The sequence below is a fragment of the Erythranthe guttata genome, chromosome 1 (genome assembly GCF_056151865.1).
Source record: "Erythranthe guttata isolate IM_541 chromosome 1, IM_541, whole genome shotgun sequence".
In the NCBI taxonomy this organism is placed as follows: Eukaryota; Viridiplantae; Streptophyta; class Magnoliopsida; order Lamiales; family Phrymaceae; genus Erythranthe; species Erythranthe guttata.
In genome coordinates this window covers 5600001-5618328 of record NC_142533.1, presented here as the reverse complement: position 1 = coordinate 5618328, position 18328 = coordinate 5600001, and the positions used below count along the sequence as shown (strand labels likewise).

The 18328-nt window shown below is 30.7% G+C and overlaps 3 protein-coding genes across 3 annotated transcripts in view; 1 reads left to right on the top strand and 2 right to left on the bottom strand.

Moving 5' to 3' along the window:
• The first annotated feature begins 1565 nt into the window (after window positions 1-1565).
• On the top strand, window positions 1566-2922 carry LOC105965877 (uncharacterized). The gene has a single exon (XM_012990421.2). It carries the CDS (start codon window positions 1876-1878, stop codon window positions 2755-2757), a length of 882 nt encoding a protein of 293 aa, XP_012845875.1. The 5' UTR covers window positions 1566-1875; the 3' UTR covers window positions 2758-2922.
• A 5343-nt stretch (window positions 2923-8265) lies between these two features.
• APT3 (adenine phosphoribosyl transferase 3) lies at window positions 8266-11512 on the bottom strand. Its single transcript, XM_012990436.2, has 6 exons — window positions 11150-11512; window positions 10904-11014; window positions 9275-9367; window positions 9029-9178; window positions 8859-8917; window positions 8266-8551 (listed from the first exon to the last, which is right to left on the bottom strand). The coding sequence occupies exons 1-6, from the start codon at window positions 11229-11231 to the stop codon at window positions 8498-8500; spliced, it is 549 nt and encodes a 182-aa protein (XP_012845890.1). The 5' UTR covers window positions 11232-11512; the 3' UTR covers window positions 8266-8497.
• Window positions 11513-17107: 5595 nt separating this feature from the next.
• The window catches only part of LOC105965890 (uncharacterized), a 3281-nt gene continuing 2060 nt past the window's right edge, over window positions 17108-18328 (bottom strand). Inside the window, exons 4-5 of the mRNA XM_012990435.2 lie at window position 18328; window positions 17108-18235 (exon numbers count right to left, since the gene is read on the bottom strand). The exon at window position 18328 is cut by the window's right edge and continues 123 nt beyond it. Of these exons, the coding sequence (XP_012845889.1) occupies window positions 17340-18235; window position 18328 (897 nt within the window). The 3' untranslated portion in view covers window positions 17108-17339. The remainder of the gene's footprint in view (window positions 18236-18327) is intronic.

Sequence of the window (18328 nt, the reverse complement as noted above, 5' to 3'; positions counted from 1 at the left end):
CTTGCTCTACCAATAGCCATAACAAAAGAGATAAAAATCATTAAATAATTGTTCAAACATCATCCAAAAGAGAGGAAAATAAAATAAAAAATCAACTCATACTACAGTCAAGGTCCAAGAACCACAAATGTTATAGAAGAAAATTCAATGTCACAATATTATTTGAATCTTGTTTTGTTGTTACGTGTATTGCAGTTTACAGTTTCGGTATATATTTGTCGATAAAAGAATTACATGAAATTTCATGTTTTACATTCACTTCGCAAATTCCCAGTTCAAATTAGAAATAAAAACTTAGTTTTTGAAAGTGCATTCTACTAACATTATATTTCTCCAACTAATAATGCAATCAAAATTTATGTTTAATGTTTTAATTTATCATTTAATTAAAACAGCAATATAAATCCAAACTTCACCAATTTTAATTCAGATTCACCAAATTAGAACAATTAATTAGGTTAAGTAGACAACATGAAGGTTGAACAGCATCATGTGAATTCAAATTCTATAACAAAGTCAAACAAAAGTCAGCAAACGATTATTAATCTTTTGACAATAATAATACAGCATTAAAAAAAATAAAAAAATAAAAAGAAAAGAAGTTATCTGCATCATTAATCATTATCACCATTAACAAACATAATCATATAATCCCACGATTATTTCTGATTGTTTTAGTTTCTAATACATACATTGGTTCCTCCAAAATTAAAGTTAAATTTTCTTTAGGGAGAAAATAAAGTTAATTTTACCACAAGTACTTTTCTATCCTCCCCCACACCCACACCCCCCCCCCCCCCCCCCCACCACCCCAACCCCACCACCCACCCAGTCCCCATTAACCGATGGAATTTCGTTTGATCTAGATTCTAGAGTGTATTAATGAAATTTGTTCTTTCCTTGTTTATTAAACGACTTAATCTCACTTTGCAGTTTGCACCCTTGATATGAAGTTTTTTGGTATTTTGCACCCTTAAAAACTAATAATAGTACTTTGCACCCTCAAAATATATAATGCACCGAGAATTGAATAACTAAGGCAATTTCATTTTTTATTGATTTTCTCAATTTTTTTCAACATCCAACCTAATTTCGAGCGGACCAAGTGCAAAAAAAAAAAAAAAAAAATCATCCTGGATTATTTAAGAAACTATATTTTCTTAGAAATAAAATAAACTCTTATCACTAAATTATTCGATTGATGGATCTTATATTGTAATTGGTGGAAATATGATAACGAAACAGCTGAAGGATTTTTTTTATTTTTTTCGTAAAATATTTTTTTGTGATAAAAATATAATTTTTAAGTATATTGATGAGATATATTTTTATTTTTTTGCATTTTTTAGTTTCGAAATGATTGATGAATAAAAATAAATTGATTTCATATTTAGCATCCTAAAAACTACCAAAAAAAATATTAAACTACTTTCATTAGCATTAAAAATTAATTTGAGGTGCATTATGCATAATTTATTATGTTTTAAGGGTGCAGAGTGCTATTAATTGTTTTCGAGGGTGCAAAGTAAATTATGAAGGGTATTAAAGTAATTGCATACGTGCATATGCATACAAATTAAACAAAGTACTATACATGTATTTGTTTCATCTCATTTAATACACTCCATGTCTTCTCCATTTCCACACATTTTTTTCCAGCTCAAAAACCTCTTCGCTCACCATATTACACACACACACACTCATTGTTAGTATTTAAACATATTGTTCATGTATTTACACACTAATAATATATACGCATTTACATGCATAATAAATATATATACACTAGTATAAATTTAGAGAGAGAGAGAGACTAAGAGAGAGAGAGAGTAGAGAGAGAAAGAACTTGAAGGGGTCTATCAAAGTGGCCGGAAAATGGCGACTGGATGGATGAAGTCATTGCAGTGCAAGTCAAAAGCATTAGACGACGTCGTTCACCACCACCGGAACCCTAAAAACCACCACCACCACCACCACTCGTCCAGCTGCAAAAGCAGCCTCCAGAATATCAAAGACGTGGTTGAAACCACCAGGCCGTCCAAACCCAAGAAGCCAAAGCCACAGAAACCTCCCCACGCGCCGCCGTTCAAACGGCCCGTTTCAAGAAAACCCGAACCCGGTTTAAATCTGCAGCCCGCCATCGGAACCCGGCCTGCCGGCGCCGACTCGTGCTTCTCGACGCTCACCGAGCTGCCTAAAGGCCACCCGTCGCGTAATGTGGTGGAGATAATATTCCAAACCAGCTGGGGCGAGAAGAATTTCTCGGGTCAGGTGGAAATGGTGTTCAAGGTCCAGAATTTGACCCGGACTTTGACCCGGTTCGAAGAGTACAGGGAAGATGTGAAATACAGGGCGAGTTGCGCCGCCGCCGCCGCAGGCAAGGGCGGTGAGGACCACGTGCGGTGCGCCGCTGACGGGAATGAGGTCATGAGGTTCTATTGCCTCGGCCCCGCCGCCACAACTGGCGGCGCGTGTGATACCGGCGGAGGCGCGTGGGCATTCCACGGTGGCAAAATGGGAGCTGCGTGTACGTTTTCCGGGAGTGGTGTAGCCCACGAGAACGCGGGTGGCGGCAGAGGGCGGAGGACCATGCTGGTTTGCCGGGTCATAGCGGGTCGGGTTTGTAAGCAACTCGGTCTTGACTCGTTGCTACAAGGGCGGATGTGTTATGACTCAGTGGGTGGGGAGAAAGGAGAACTGTTCGTATTTGATACACGTGCGTTATTACCGTGTTTCCTTATCATCTACAAATTGTAAAAGTACACATAAGAGTAAGATTCTGGCATTTATCCATCCAATTTTCTTCATTTTAATTTTTTTTTTCTTTTTTTTTTTTTTGAATATTTTGAAGTTTATTCTCTTGTAGTTTTTTGAGTTGTAATTATAGAAAATTGGGTTGATAAATGTTTTCCAAAGAGAAAAGAAGCCTCTCATTTGTCTATTCATTTTCTTAGTTTGTATTTGTCTATTATTATTTAAGCTAACAAGTAATTACTAATTAGATGATTTGATTATATTTTTTTTGAATATATTATAGGTTCATATATTTAATATAATAGTTAAAGAACTGAAAAATATGCTAGACCTTATATTGAAATAATTTTTAAGATGTTTGAATATGAAATTTATTTCGTATAATATTCCTATATATTTGACTAATTACTTAAGATTCAAATACAAAATTATCAGGTAATAATAAATAAATTAAAAATTATTTTTTAATAGTAATAGAACATTCTCAATAAATAATTTATAAGAATGTTGATTTTGAAATTTAATTAATAGTAAAAAAGTTTATTTTTCCTCAATACGTATTTTTGTAATTTTTCCGTTTGAATATGAGAATATGTTGTTTAAAAAACTAGGTGTGTGAAGAATATTCATGTAATATTGTAATATAATCAAACATTTGGTGTTCTTTTTGAATTCGAAATGTTGTAGTAAGGGAGGTACAAAAATCATAAATACAAATATTTTGTTAAAAAAAAAAAAAAACTTATAAGCTTTCAAAATTTATTCTTTTAATATTTCATTAAATTAGTGGCACCCTTTCCCCTAAGATTAATTTAATAGGTGATGACTAAACAAGTAAAGGTTTTCTTATCTTTCAAACTATATGCTAATTTTATTAAATAAAAGATTTTATAGACAAATCACATACAACACCATAATTTAACAGATTTAATAGAAGATCTAATCTAAATAAAAGATTTTATAGACAAATCACATACAACACCATAATTTAACAGATTTAATAGAAGATCTAATCTTACATACCGAACATCATACAAGATTTTTATCGTTGATCTATACACACCAATGTGGGTGGGTGTGTGTTTGTGTGTATATTAACAGTAAAGGTTCATCCTGTGTATTTCACCCGGTGTAGCATGGACTAGACCATAAATAATTAATTAGTCAATAGGGAATTAATTCAATCTCATCTAATCTAAATTTATCTGATATAGGTAACTATACGAGCCATAACTAAAATTAAATAATTTCATGAAAAATCAATTATAATTTTGAATAACAAGAAGTCCAATAAACAATCTTTCGATTATCCAAGACAATAGTTATTTTTACCACAAGTGTTGACCAACCCAAATAATTATTAGACTAATATAACATCCAATAAAGTCCGACTATTTTATGAATCATAGTTCACGACTAATATTACCAACTAGAAAAATGGTTTTTTACTACGATCATTAATTGTAGTAAAATGTAAAAATTTATAGTAAAAATTTTTTTGCTACGTATTTGCTACGAATTTACCCCGTAGCATATACGGGCGTGACAAAAGTTTTGCTACGATAAATGGCCGTACCAAATACTTTTTTGCCACAGTAACTCCTAGTATTTACTACGATTTCAAAATTGTTCCGTAGTAAAAAGTGCCTTTTATTACGGTTTTCACAGTAGCAAACAAATTCGTAGTAATAAATAAATTTTCTACTAGTGAAACGAGGCCAAAAATATAACCTATAACTCGAGACACAATATATATATCACACATATTATAATCCAACTTGTTAGGTAAACAATACTAATCGGGTAGTTAAACTAGCTTAATTGTGTTTACTTCAAGACAAATACATGTCATACTAATATATTTATTTATAAAAATATAACACCACCTAGCACGATTATAAAAAAAAAAAAAAAAAAAAAAAAAAAAAAAGAACTACCTAACTTTAGTTTATAGTAAAATAAGTAGTTTTAAAGTTAAGAAAAAACAAATATGTTATTGTCATTGAATATTGAATTGAAGTTAATTATTTCTTACAAATGTGAATTTGTGTAGAACAAAATTAGATTCTTGGTTAGCTTTTGACCGTGGAATTTGTTGATACTAGGATTGCGTATGTAAAGGTGACATATCACCACATCTACATGGAAGTCTTACCATATATATCTTTTTATTTCAATTTTTTAATTGTTATGATATATATTTTTTGTGGTTTTTTGTATACTATCTTTTCCTTTTGTTTCTTACTTTTTTTTTTTTCCTAGCTTGGGAATTTCTATTTCTTGGCAAAGAAAAATGTTTATGCCATCACCATCTATGTTTAATATTATAACTTTATTTAATAATGTATTGTAATTATCTAAACTTTATAAAATTGGAAGTTAGTAATGAAACTTTTAATATTCAAGTTGTTTTTACAATTTTTTTATTAATAATATGGGTTTTTATGAAAAAGTCCTGACAACTTACATTTATTAATTTAGGTTCAAGTATTTTTTCTCTTTCGTAAATATGTTCACTCCTTCAACATGTATTACAAACAAAGGCAAATCTAGTATTTATGATAAAATTACTTCTAAGTTCTAACCCTTTAATCTCTTTCATGATTGTAAAATCTAATTTAACTCTAACTTCACTAATTTTGACACAAATTCGATATTGTGTTTTTGTTTTCTTTTTTTTTTCTTGAAATTATTTTTTCGGACAAACATTTCCTACTGTTGACTTTTTTTTTGTACTTTTTCTCTTTTTTTCATGATAAAAAATTATCGTCAATGATCAGCGTTGATCGATTAACACAATAATATTATTGTGGTTGTCAATAATATTAACCACAAAAATATCGTTGTAAACCAAAGTGCTTTTTATTATTGTCAACCGCATTAAAATCAAAACAGAACACCGTACATATAGTAATATTATTGTCGACCAAATAATATTGTGTTAATATGACTTTGTTGCACAACAATATTATTGTTATACAACAATATTCTTTTGAAACACAGTAATATTGTAGTTAATATTACTCTATATACAGTAATATTAACAAAAAAAAAAAATTATATTATTATGTTAGACAATAATATAGTAATATAGTTAATATTGTTGTTAAACACAATAATATTAATGTTTTAAAGGGTAAAAAATGTTAAGGAAAAAAAAAAGTCAATGTCGGAGACCGGCATTGACCGTCAGACAACGGCTGCTGGCGGCAAAAAAATATTTAAAAAAAAAAGTCAATACCGCCAGTAAGCGAGGGCGGCGTCAAAAGAAAAATCAGATAAAAAAAATCAACGCCGAAGACTAGATGTGGCGGTTAAAATTAGGGTCATAAGTAGATTGCGATCAAAAATTGAATAATTAATGAAATTAGATGTACGGATGAAATTGAAGTATATTAGAGTTTTATGGGATATTTTTGTCTTTACAGGATCTTGGGTCTTATTTTTATCGATAAAATGACCTAATCGTACCCCATAATAATATTGCCGATAATTTTTATCGCCTATGATCAGCGTTGATCGATAAAATGACCTAATCGTACCCTATAATAATAATAATAATATGATTAGGTCATTTTATCGTCCTTTTGACACATTTGTCGATTGATAATCTTGTATCTTGTACCAACTTATCACCCCAAAACTAGTTGAATTATACCCATGCGGGCTGTCGATTGATAATCTTGATTAACATAAAGTTGATTAAGATGATGAAGAATGTGTATGAGTTTCTTTAAAAAAAAAATTGTCCTATTTGGTACTTTGTTGTTGCAAGTTTTTTTAAAGAACGGCTCTTTGAGATATTATTCATATGCCTTTCTTTAATGGTCCAGCCCTATTTTAACATCTAGTTATAGATTCAGTCCTTTTTTTTCAAATCTATCATTCACTATCTCATATCTAATGTCTTTTTTTTTTTTTTTTTGGGGGGGGGTTGATTTTTGCTTTTTTCGTTTTCTTTTTCATAATCAACTTCAAATACAACAACTTTTTTTTTTAGGATAAATTAAAACCACCATCTGATGTATAGTTCAATTATGAAAAAATCTCTCATGTTTGGATATTTACATCTATCTTCTCAACTATGAATCATCTTACATCTTCACCCTTATGGTGTCAAATTCAACATAATTATCTAGATTCCGTTGAATGTTCTCTAGTTTGTAGTCGTTTTGTGCAAAAATACAGTTTTTGATGCACAACAATCTGATAATACAAGCCAAAAAACACATCTTATGATCATCTAGCTTCAAAATGTGGAGCTCGAATGAGATAAAACAGGTACAAAATAAAGAATATTCCATACAATCTAAAAGATTCCACTAAATTTGAAACCGCAAGGGTGGACGTGTAAAAAAATTTATAGTTGAGAGGAGGTTGTAATTACCCAAACAAGAGGGATTTTTTCGTAATTTGACCTAGGGGTGTGCACGGGTCGGTACGGCTCGGTTTTTCCAATAAACCAAACATGTACCGATAATATCGGTTTCTCATATTTTAAAAACCGAATATGTCGGTTTTTTTCGATTCGGTGTGAATCGGTTTTTCGGTTTTCGGTTAACGGTTTCGGTATCAATTCGGTTTATTTTCGGTTTCGATTTCGTCTATTTGTTCGAACCGGTTCGGCATAAAACCCATATATTTGGACTTTCATTATATTTATTTGAGAAAATTAACAAATAACAACCGAAAATTAACTAATAAAAAACACGTCACAACCAAAATTAATTAATAGAAAACGATGTCACATGGAGGCGCTCGAAAGATAGAGGCACGCTAGGGTAAGTATTTATAATATATATCAAAAATACATCATTTTGTATAAATCGGTTCGGTTCGGGAATCGGTTCGGTAATTTTTAAATTCTCCATACACAAACCGATATTTTCGGTTTTTCAAAAAAAATTTACCGTGTATGCGGTTTTAATTCGGGACGGTACATATCCGCTCGGTTTTTTCGGTTTTCGGTTCGGTTTTTCGGTTTTTCTGCTCACCCCTAATTTGACCATACCTCAGGGGTAGTTGTAATTTACCCTTTTTTTTTATATATTCAGTATGCAGTATTCAACGAATTCCCTCTTTATTTTCTTCCAATTCCACACCATGAACTCTTCAAGCAACTGACATGCGGCGCTGATTATTGCTATTTCAAGTACGAACGAGTACTCTATCAACTCACAGGCTTTCTCTTCTTTCATTTCTTCATTTTGGCCTTGTCAGAATAACATCATACTCCCTCCTCTTTAAACAAATTCTTCCTCGAATACGTACGAATATCAAAAGGAACATATAGAAAATATCTTTCATGCTCAATCCCTTTTGTTGTTTGTAAAACCGTTCGAATTAGGAGAGTTGACACATAACCTCTACGATTAGAGTTGAGGTCTAGGGTTCGAATTATGTTCCCCAATTTATAACAAGATTCGAATATTTGAAAAAAAGAAATTAAGAGAGAATTGTGGCTATGAATAGGGAAAGTGTAAGATGGGTAAAAAGAACCAAAATACAGTGGAATAATATAACCAATCTACCCAGAAATTTTGTTCACAAATAATGTTATTTGTTAACAAGCCTTTCACCACAAAATCCCTATGCTCGTAAACATATATTAATGACCTTCCGGAATATTGAGTACTGATCCGAGACGTAAAACCGGAAAAAAAAAATTTGCAGATGAAAACATTCGAATAACAGAAGTTTCTGATATATAGTGACAAAGGTCACACCTTGTCCGAAAGTTTTACTATTGGGAGTCCACGAGTACAAATACCGGCTTGCCATTTAACCGCTCTCGTCCCTATAAAAAAAAAGGAAAAAAAATAATTAAAAATAATAATAATAATAAATACAGCTATGTATCCAAACAATATTTTAGAAATTTAATTTTCAAATGTAAGATGTTAAAAGCTCTTCCGGTAGAAATGATGTCATAGCGCATGATACGGTTACGTTGAATATGTAGACGAGTATTTACAAATTAAAAAGTGATTTGTTATCTAAAAATATGTTTAATTAGAAGTCCAGTTTATTTTCGAACGGGTTATATATATTTTATCATTTCAATAAAAAAATAATAATAATAATGCATATAATAATATAATAACCTTGAGAGCTGGTATTTCGATGACGCAAGCACACTCGAATACTTCAGCTCCAGCACGTTCTGGTAAACGACAGATTTCAAGTCAAACATAATCCAAATTATGGGATGATTTACGAATACGTAACGCAGTAAAAAAATAATAATAAATATGAAATAAATAAATAAAAGTACCTAATAAGTCGATGGCTGCACAAAGAGTGCCACCAGTAGCAATTAGATCATCGACTACTAAAGCACGCTCGCCCGAAGCAACTGCTCCAACATGCATTTCAAGACAATCACTTCCGTATTCCAACTCGTACTCTTGTCTGAAAACTCTACCTGTAATATTTTATTTTATTTTAAATAAATTCAATTACCAAATTATGTCACTTATTCAATCATGAGCAATAATTAGTGCCCGATAATTCAGTTTACCTGGCAGTTTATTTGGTTTTCTCAACGGAACAAACTTTGCTCCGATTGCTAATGCTATAGGGGGACCGAATATAAACCCCCTAGCCTCTATACCTGAGTGGAAAACGGGACTTTGAATAAGTACATTACGTAAATCGTCGAAGTAAAGAAAGAAAATTGCCATAATTTATACATTTATATCTAAATCAAGATGACGGATTTCGATGAATAAGATTAGTGCAAAAACTCTTAATACCATTCTTGTTTTTTCGAAAATTGAAATTAAATTTCGGTTCTTTGTGGAAATTGGACGGAACGGGTCGGAAGTGGCAGTCTCGGAAAATTATAATACTTTTCGAAAGTGAAAAACTAATTTCAATTCAGTTAAAAAAAATTGGAAATCAGAATTTCGGAAATTGGAGTGGAAAAAACTTTTTCCAAAAACAGAAATTTTTGGATCGGAATCGGTGGAATTTGGAAATTCCAATTTCGAAAGTGAAAAACTAATTTCAATTCCGTTAAAAAAATCAGAAATCAGAAATCGGAATTTCGGAAATTGTAGTGAAAAAACTTTTTTCCAAAATCAGAAATTTTTGGATCGGAATCGATGGAATTTGGAAATTTCAATTTTTTTAGTCACCTAAAACATAAATATATAATAAAATTGATAATACTAGTGCAATTATCGTAACATAATCAGAAAATTTAGGTAATATTTTCAGAAACAAAATTGGATAGGAAATCGGAATCTAAAACATGTATTCCAATTCCGTTCCAAAAAAAAAAAAACGGATCTTCGGAACTCGGAATAAAAGATGTTGTTCCAAAATCGGAAATTTTCGTATCGGAAATTCCGTTTCAATTCCCACCACTATTCACTACAATACGTCGTGGACAACATCCCAATTAAACGGAAAAGACGAAACAGGAAAGACACAACTCATTATTCATTCCCACTTTGATAAAAGTTAATAGTACCGTAATAAAAAGTTCGATCAAACCATAAAAAATAAAAAATAAAAAATAAAAGAACATAGCAAAATCGAGACGAGTGTAAGAAGACAAAAACGCGGCACTGATTATAGTGGGACTCGATAAACAATCTTTTCTTAACAAATGATATTTCATGATTGCTTATCACGAAAAAGATAACAGAACGCCACTAAGACAAAATCATGATATACAACGAATCACCACCCCCGAAAAAACACACTTCACTAAATCTTGCTTAAACTAAAATTAAAAAAATAAAATAAAATATGGATGTAATGAACGAAAACACGAACACTTCATTACGGGCTACGGGCCCTACATTTTTGTTTTTTAAATGTGGATTAATTATGTGAACCCATCACCAATTCACCAACCACCACCACAATTTAACCATTCATTGTGAATTTAATTGATAAATATATTATAAAAAAAAATAAAAATAATAAAATAAAAATTGATGCCCTATTTGGATTATTAAGAAAACAAGCACATGCCAACATTTCATCACTATGAACCGTTCATATTAAATGTTCAATAAAACAACATCCCAATTTTTTTTTATTTTTTTTAGTGAAACACACATCAATTCAATTCCGACAAAATTCCGACAAAATTAAAAAAATATTAAATTAAAAAAAAAAAAAAAAAAAAACATACCAGCAACAACAGAAATGTTCTTGAACTTGTAGCGCTCGACGAACAAATCAATGGTGTCTTTGAAGACTTTTGGGTCGAGTAAAAGTGTGGTTATGTCTTGAAACATTATCCCTGTTCAAAACCCCATTATTTTTTTATTATTTATTATTTATTAATTCATTACCAATAAAAAAAAATCAGAAAAAATAATTAAAAATAGAATCTTTGAGGCATAAATGAAAAAAAATGGAAGAAATAAGAAAAAACCTGGTTTGGGGAAGTTGGGCACAACGCGGATTCTTGATTGAATGGCTGGGATGCGTGGATCGTCGGCTTTCAGAGTTGACATTGTGTTATGCACAATCGAAATTAATTTCAATTTCTTTTTTGTTTTTTTTTTGGTTGAATGTGTGTGTGTGGTGGGTGTTTCTGTATCTGTCTCTCTTCTTTGGTGTGTGAGAGAGAGTTTTCAATGGAGGAAAGAGAGAGAAATTACTTAATAGGAAAGTGTGGTGAGAGTGTATCTATATGTGTGTGTGTGTGTGTGTGTGTGTTTGTGTGTGTTTTGGGGGCACTCTGCACAAGAGAGGCAAATCTACTTGATAAGCAAAGCGTATCATGCTAAAATCTATTGATGTTATATCATATATGCTATTTTCTAGGTAATCATATCAAAAAAAATTAAAAATAAAAAATAAAATATATATATATATATATGTATAGCACTAATATAACCTTTTTTTTTCTTTTTCAATTCGGGGTCGAGAGTGTATGGATCTGATCGAAATTAGCACTTTCAGAAGATATATGGATTCTTTCGGAAGTGAAAAAACAAATTCTGATTTCGTTTTGAATAAATTGAAAATTGGAGTTTCGGAAATTAGAATGAAAAATATCAGTACAAAATCGGAAAATTTTGAATCAAAATCAGTGGGATTTGGAAAGTTTTAGTTATTAGTTGCTTTTAAAAATATCAAATGCATAATAGTACTGATATGATAAGTATGAGTTACGGGGAAAAAAATTGGAATTTTCTGAATTAATTATAAAAATGAAAATCAGATCGAAAATTGTAAGTCTCCTATAAATTTCAATTCCGATCCAAAAAAATTGGAAAACGTCGAAATCCAAAGTTTTGGATTTGGAATGAAATATTTTTCAATATCGAACAATTTTGGGTCGCAATCAACGGAAATCGAAAATTTCGTTCCAGCTTCCATCTCTAATTTCAATTATAGTGGGGCGATTCAAAATTTTATTTACTACAAAAATTCCTTAACTAATTTTAATAAGTTGTAACTAATTTACTCTTTTGATTACATGTTATAAAATTGGTGCACTCGGTCGAATCAATAAGCCGAGTCAAATGAGCTAAGTACAAGTTAGTATTGTTCCTCTACATCGACAAGAGGCTTGAATTAAAGAATGCAAACTCCTCGAATAATTCATCAATTTTTTTTTTTTTTTAATTTGCCACATATAATTTTGGAGCTTCGAAAAAAATGATTTTTTTATATTTTGTATCGTAAATATTTCTCATAATTTCATACTTGTTTCGTGTATAGAGACGACCTAGATCTGTCAGATATTTTTTTTCGTATATCTTTTGTGTTTCTAGGCTACTTGATTTCATTTTTGTACTCGCGTTCTATAATTATAGATTTCAGTGAAGATTATGTTCACCTGAGATAAGATTAAATTACGAAAAATTCATTTTATTTAGGTAATTACAACCACCCCCATCATCTATGTATTGTCTTGCAAAAAAATCCCTCCTTCAAATTTCAATAGTCAAAAAATTGTCCAACGTAAGGGACTAAGGGTGGACGTTTAATAGTTGTCATTACCGAAACAGAAGGGTCTTTTTCGTAATGTAATTTTACATCAGGGGTGAGCGTAATTTGTCCGTAATTTTAATAAATTAATTTATACTCTGGAGTTTTTGTATTTAACTGGGCCAATTAAGGTGTTAATTTATTGTTTTTAATTCTTATTTGCATCTAAAAGAAATTTGATGAATTTTGAGATAGGATAAATTAATGAATTAATTAATAAGAAATTGCAATTTGTTATGATGCAGGCAAATAATTAAATTGTCCTACATTGTGTTATGGTCACAAATATAGACTAAGTTGTAAGCCTATCACATCTAAACAAAAGAATTTCAGAAATTATAAATTAATATGTTTTCATCTGTCCCAACTCTTGTTTTTTTGCACCACATGCATTTTGCCCTTTGTATTTTTCACTTAATTTATAGGACTGAAAGCTACTATCTCAATTAAATAAATAAGAAAATTATTCCATTTAAAAATATTATCATGATCATTCAAACAGTTGTATTTTTCTGAAAAATAAAATAAAATAAAATATACATGTTGTAATTTATTGGTGATGTTGGTCCATCAATTACTATCATTTCTTTTATTCACACTTAGTAGAAAACAATTGTTGACATTTACGGAATTAAAGCTACAGAATAGCGATATAATAAAAAAATATTTAAAACAAAGAAACTCGCAGTTACACATATATGCTGGATAAGCTCCACTCTCGTATAATAATTCGCGATGTCAGCTATAATGGGTAAATCACAGGCGAGGAGTTTGAAAGGAAGATATTATAAAAAGAATTGAAGTTTGGCATATTATGGCTAATTGAGAGATTTTATTATCAAGGAAGGATTAAAAATGATGATTATTCTAAATTGATCTTAGTTCATTCACTTAATGATGTCGAAGTAGGCCAAATTTTATAAAGATTATGCTAATTATTAGATTGCAAATATTCGATCTTTTACGTTTTAACGTGTTAATTGCTAAATATGAAGAATTATTTCATGTGAATAATTTACCTCATGCTTGAATTTATCTTGTTCATATGAAAAAACGAACTCGTTTTTTTCTTCATCTTGTTATCAGAAAATTGAAAATAAAAAAAAATTCCAATATTGATCGGAGATCATTTGTGCTTGATTTTCTGCTTATTCTTAAATTGCATAATACAATAATTTAGTAATATTGTTAATATTATGACAAATTACGACCACCTTGAAGTAAGGTCAAATTATGAAGAAAAAAAATTCATTATGTGCGGGTAATTATAACCATCATTCTTAAATATGTATTTCCTTGTACGTTTATCCTTACAGGGCCAAATTTATCAACGGAAATATGGGATTTTTTGTAAGAAAATAAATATTTGATGGAATAATTGTAATTACCCAAACAAGAGAGATTTTTTCATAATTTGATCTTACCTCGATCAGGAGATGGTGTAATTAGCCCTTACTCTTTATTATATGTATGTTGTAATGTATGTTTTCGATCATTTGACAAAGGACTCAAGAGTAAGAATTTCAAATTAGGGGCAAGAGTGAAACATTAATAAGTATCTTTTACAAAATAAAATAGCATAGAAAAATAAATAAATATCTGACTGACATTTTTTTTTTCTTTTCACAAATGAGAAATTTTAAAGATTACTTATTTTAGTATAGAGACAACGTGACCATCTCTTTCTTGGTACATCATAAGTTGCTTTCAGAAAATCTATAGAAATATTCTGTAATTATGTAAAAATCACATATATTCACATTATATTTATGTAAAAATCCCTCATATCCATAATTACAGCCACCCTTGTAATTTATAGATTTTTTTTTATATTAACACCATTTTGTAGAGGTGGATGTAATAAATTTACAAACTACAAGGGTCTGAATGTAATTTTTTTAAATGAGGAATTTTTTTATAAATAAATCTTACCTCAAGGAGGTGGTTTTTTAATAAAATATAGTAGGTATTTGCATATTTTACAATATCTTATACTAAAAAAATCTTTTAAGAAAAATTATAAATTGTGGGTGCCACGCTCAACCAGTGTACATTAATATTTATTCACCACCTTGATAAAAAAAATATCGGCTCCACCAGCGACGATGAGCTCAATTTAGCAAGTAAGGTCATCTCGTTGTTTTAAAATTGGTTGTTTATATCTTTAATTTGACACGTATACAGTGTTTTGCACCACCACTTCTAACTATATATTCCAATAACATTGTTTATAATTTCAACAACAATTATATTTTATTATTTTTTCATATTTCAATTTTAAATTTTCCGTAAATTTGGAGATTAAAAGAGATGGGTTATTGTTATTTTATTATTATTTTTTATTTTCGCCCAATTGATTAAATTTTAACTTTGATTTTCTAAATTTGAGAAATCAAATTTACCATTTGTTAAATTTTGCATTTTCCCATGATATTGTTGGAGGTCTCAAATTGTGTAAAAAGTGCAAATAATAGAATAACACTTGACTATTGCAGTTGCCCTTAGTCGCATCAGTTAGAATCGAATTCGAATCGTTTGACGACAATAGTATAGTGTCACGACTTTCTGCAACATATGACTTAAAGAAGGCTACTTATTTCTTTTGAGGCACCTCTCACGTACACGCAAAAGATCACAGTATGTAAATATATTTCAAAGTTCAAACTGAAATGAAAGCTCATTTTACGCCTATGCCTAACTCTGCCTAATCTTGGACTTTTGAAATATACTCGAAAGTCGCAAACTCTATTATTTTGATGATGATATATTAATGTTTTTAAGAAGAAATAAAAATGTTATTTGAAAAATTGAAATAGGAAGTCGTGACTAGGGGTGAAAATCGGAATGAAATTTCCTAACTTGGAACCCGTATCTTTGATTCCGATTTCCTATTTTTTTGAATTTATTTGGAACAAAATTGGAATTGTATATAAAAAACTGGAAATTCCGAATTCCGATCCGATTTTAGTTCTGGATATTTTGATTGTTTTTTTAAATAGCTTAGTTAGAGAGCTTAGTCGGAAAATAGTCATCTTAGACTGAAAATAAAGTATTATCCTCCAATTCATCCGTCTTCAAAACCACATTCACTCAAAACAAATGTCATTTCTTTCACTCTTTCGCCTCTCCTTATCGATCCCCGGTCGTCGACTGCTTAAATTCCACCACAACATCATTGAATAAAAGTCATTATTATCTAAGATGTCTACTTTAAGTCCAAATTTCCCAACTAAGTTATCCGGTATCAATCTTAACTGTCTATTTTCAGTCTAAACTCTCCAAAGAGTGTCTAAATTATCTACTTTTAATCTGAGATGTCCTTAGGGAGTTATAGCAAGTTTAAAATATCCGAACGAACTGTTAACTATATAAAATATTTTTGAGCCCGTTCTCCCTAAAACCTAAAATTGTTCATACCATAAATTTGAATTTAAATGTGGATTGAAGGACAATTGCACTAAACTCTCAATGGCCTAGTTGTTTTTAGTGTTTTATAGGGATATATGAATATACCTTGTGCCCCTATCTCTTGGACTTTTACTTGTGAATAGTGATACACCTATTTTTACAATAAAAGATGTTAACACTAAAAGTAATGTATATAACATATCAAGTACTACAAATTAACTTCGTCCCAAACCATTTTTTATACAGAGGCGAATTTTTTTTTTTTTTGGGAAATTATTCAGACAAATATGTGTATAATTTATAAACTTTATGTAAAATAATATGAGTTTCAGTAGTATTAATTTATATTGTAATAAGAAATAGGGAAAAACACATATTTATATAATAGTAAAACAAATACTTACAAAAAAAAGGTTCAAAAAGAAAAAAATACACAGGTTTGTCTCTGCTGGTAGGAATAAAACTCGTGTCAACCTTCGTCAGTACTATTTAGTTACAATAAAGTACGAAAAAAAGTAATACTAAAAATAGTTGGACTAAACAAGTAATTTAGCAGAATATGGTGGTGTTTGCAAAAGCTTATTTAAAAGCATAAGTTAGTGATTGTAAGTTAAGTTGATATTAAGTGTTTAATTCTAGAAGTTGGGGGTGTTTGCAAAAAATCTGGAAAATCAATTTAGGTGGTGTTTGCAAAAGCTTTTAGAAATAGATTATGAGTTTTTTTTCCACATAATCTGTTTTTAGGTGTTTGCAAAAACAACTTTTGTTTTTGTTTCTCTTAAAATAAGCAGTTTTAAGCTATAATTTATTAAGCACCAATGACCCTACTTTTTCTATTTAAGTTAGTTTTCTAATAAATTTGCAAACACCCCCAACTTTTAGAAATAATCACTTAAAATCAACTTATCTCACAATCCATAACTTCTGCTTTTAAATAAGCTTTTGCAGACATCACCTTAAATATAAAATGCAGATACATAGGTGCTTTTAAAATTATAGCTTAAAGCAGCTTATTTTAAGAAAAACAAAAACAAAAGTCAGTTTTACAAACACCTAAAAACAAATTATGTGGGAAAAAAAGCTCATAATCTATTTCTAAAAACTTTTGCAAACACCACCTATATAGTGTAAGACAACAATTGAAAAATTATTACATTCTAAAATGTTCAAATTATTGTTAAAAAACTCTCAAAAAAAAAAAAAAAAAATGAATCTCAAGAATTGTATTTTGGTCCTACAGAACTAACTCTTGACCTCTTACTTTTCACTACCGATGAAACGCAGCGACTACCCTTAACGGACTTGGATTTGTATTTTTTGTATTCTCTCGATCGAACAGCTAATTGCATTATTTTAATATCTTCACGTATCTCCTCTCTCGAAAGAGATGCCATGTTAGGAAGAATCTCCTTCCGAAAGTCCTTCATTCTTCTCCCTCTTCTCAGTTTCATCCCGTGTTCTTTTTTATCCGATAATATTGTTGCTTCAGTCAGCGCTGATGTCATGCCGTAATCACCCGCACCGCACTCCGGTTCCCTCAGCACTATCGATTCGTACGATTCGGACGAACTTTCATAACCGTCTTTCTCATTGTTATTATTACTATTACAACATTCCTTTCGTTTTTTGGGCTCGATAGAGTGATCTTGATTCTTCTTGGATGAACATTCCAGTGAGAAGTATACGAGAGAGACAGCTCCAGCTCTGACGGTTCGATCAACTCCATCTATTTTTTCCTTTTTTCGATCGGACTGCTGAGATTTTGTTTCGGCGATCGAATCAGACTTGCAAGAAACGGGAGATCTGTTGCTGTCTGTGCCCTCAACATTCATTTCAGACAAAGGTTCGTGGTGGCCTTTAGCGTCTAACTGGGGCCCACGAAACGTACTTTGACAAATAATTTCATCACTATCTTTGCTTGCTGAGGTCATCAAAGTGGAGTTGTTCGGTTTTCTCCAATCAAGAACGGTGAAAAAGGTGTCCTCGTTGTTAGAAACACCTGAAGAAGATTCATCGGGAAGAGCCTTGTTAAGGTCCAGCAGTTCTCCTTCTTTGTGGGAACGAAACAGCTTTCTTCTGGCTGACATATTTTTGTATGACATATTTACCCCTGCAGAAGATTTATTTAACCGTAAATTAGGAATATAAAAAAAACAAGAAAAGATTAACCGTTTTTAAGCAGGTGGTCGATTGAGGTTTTACC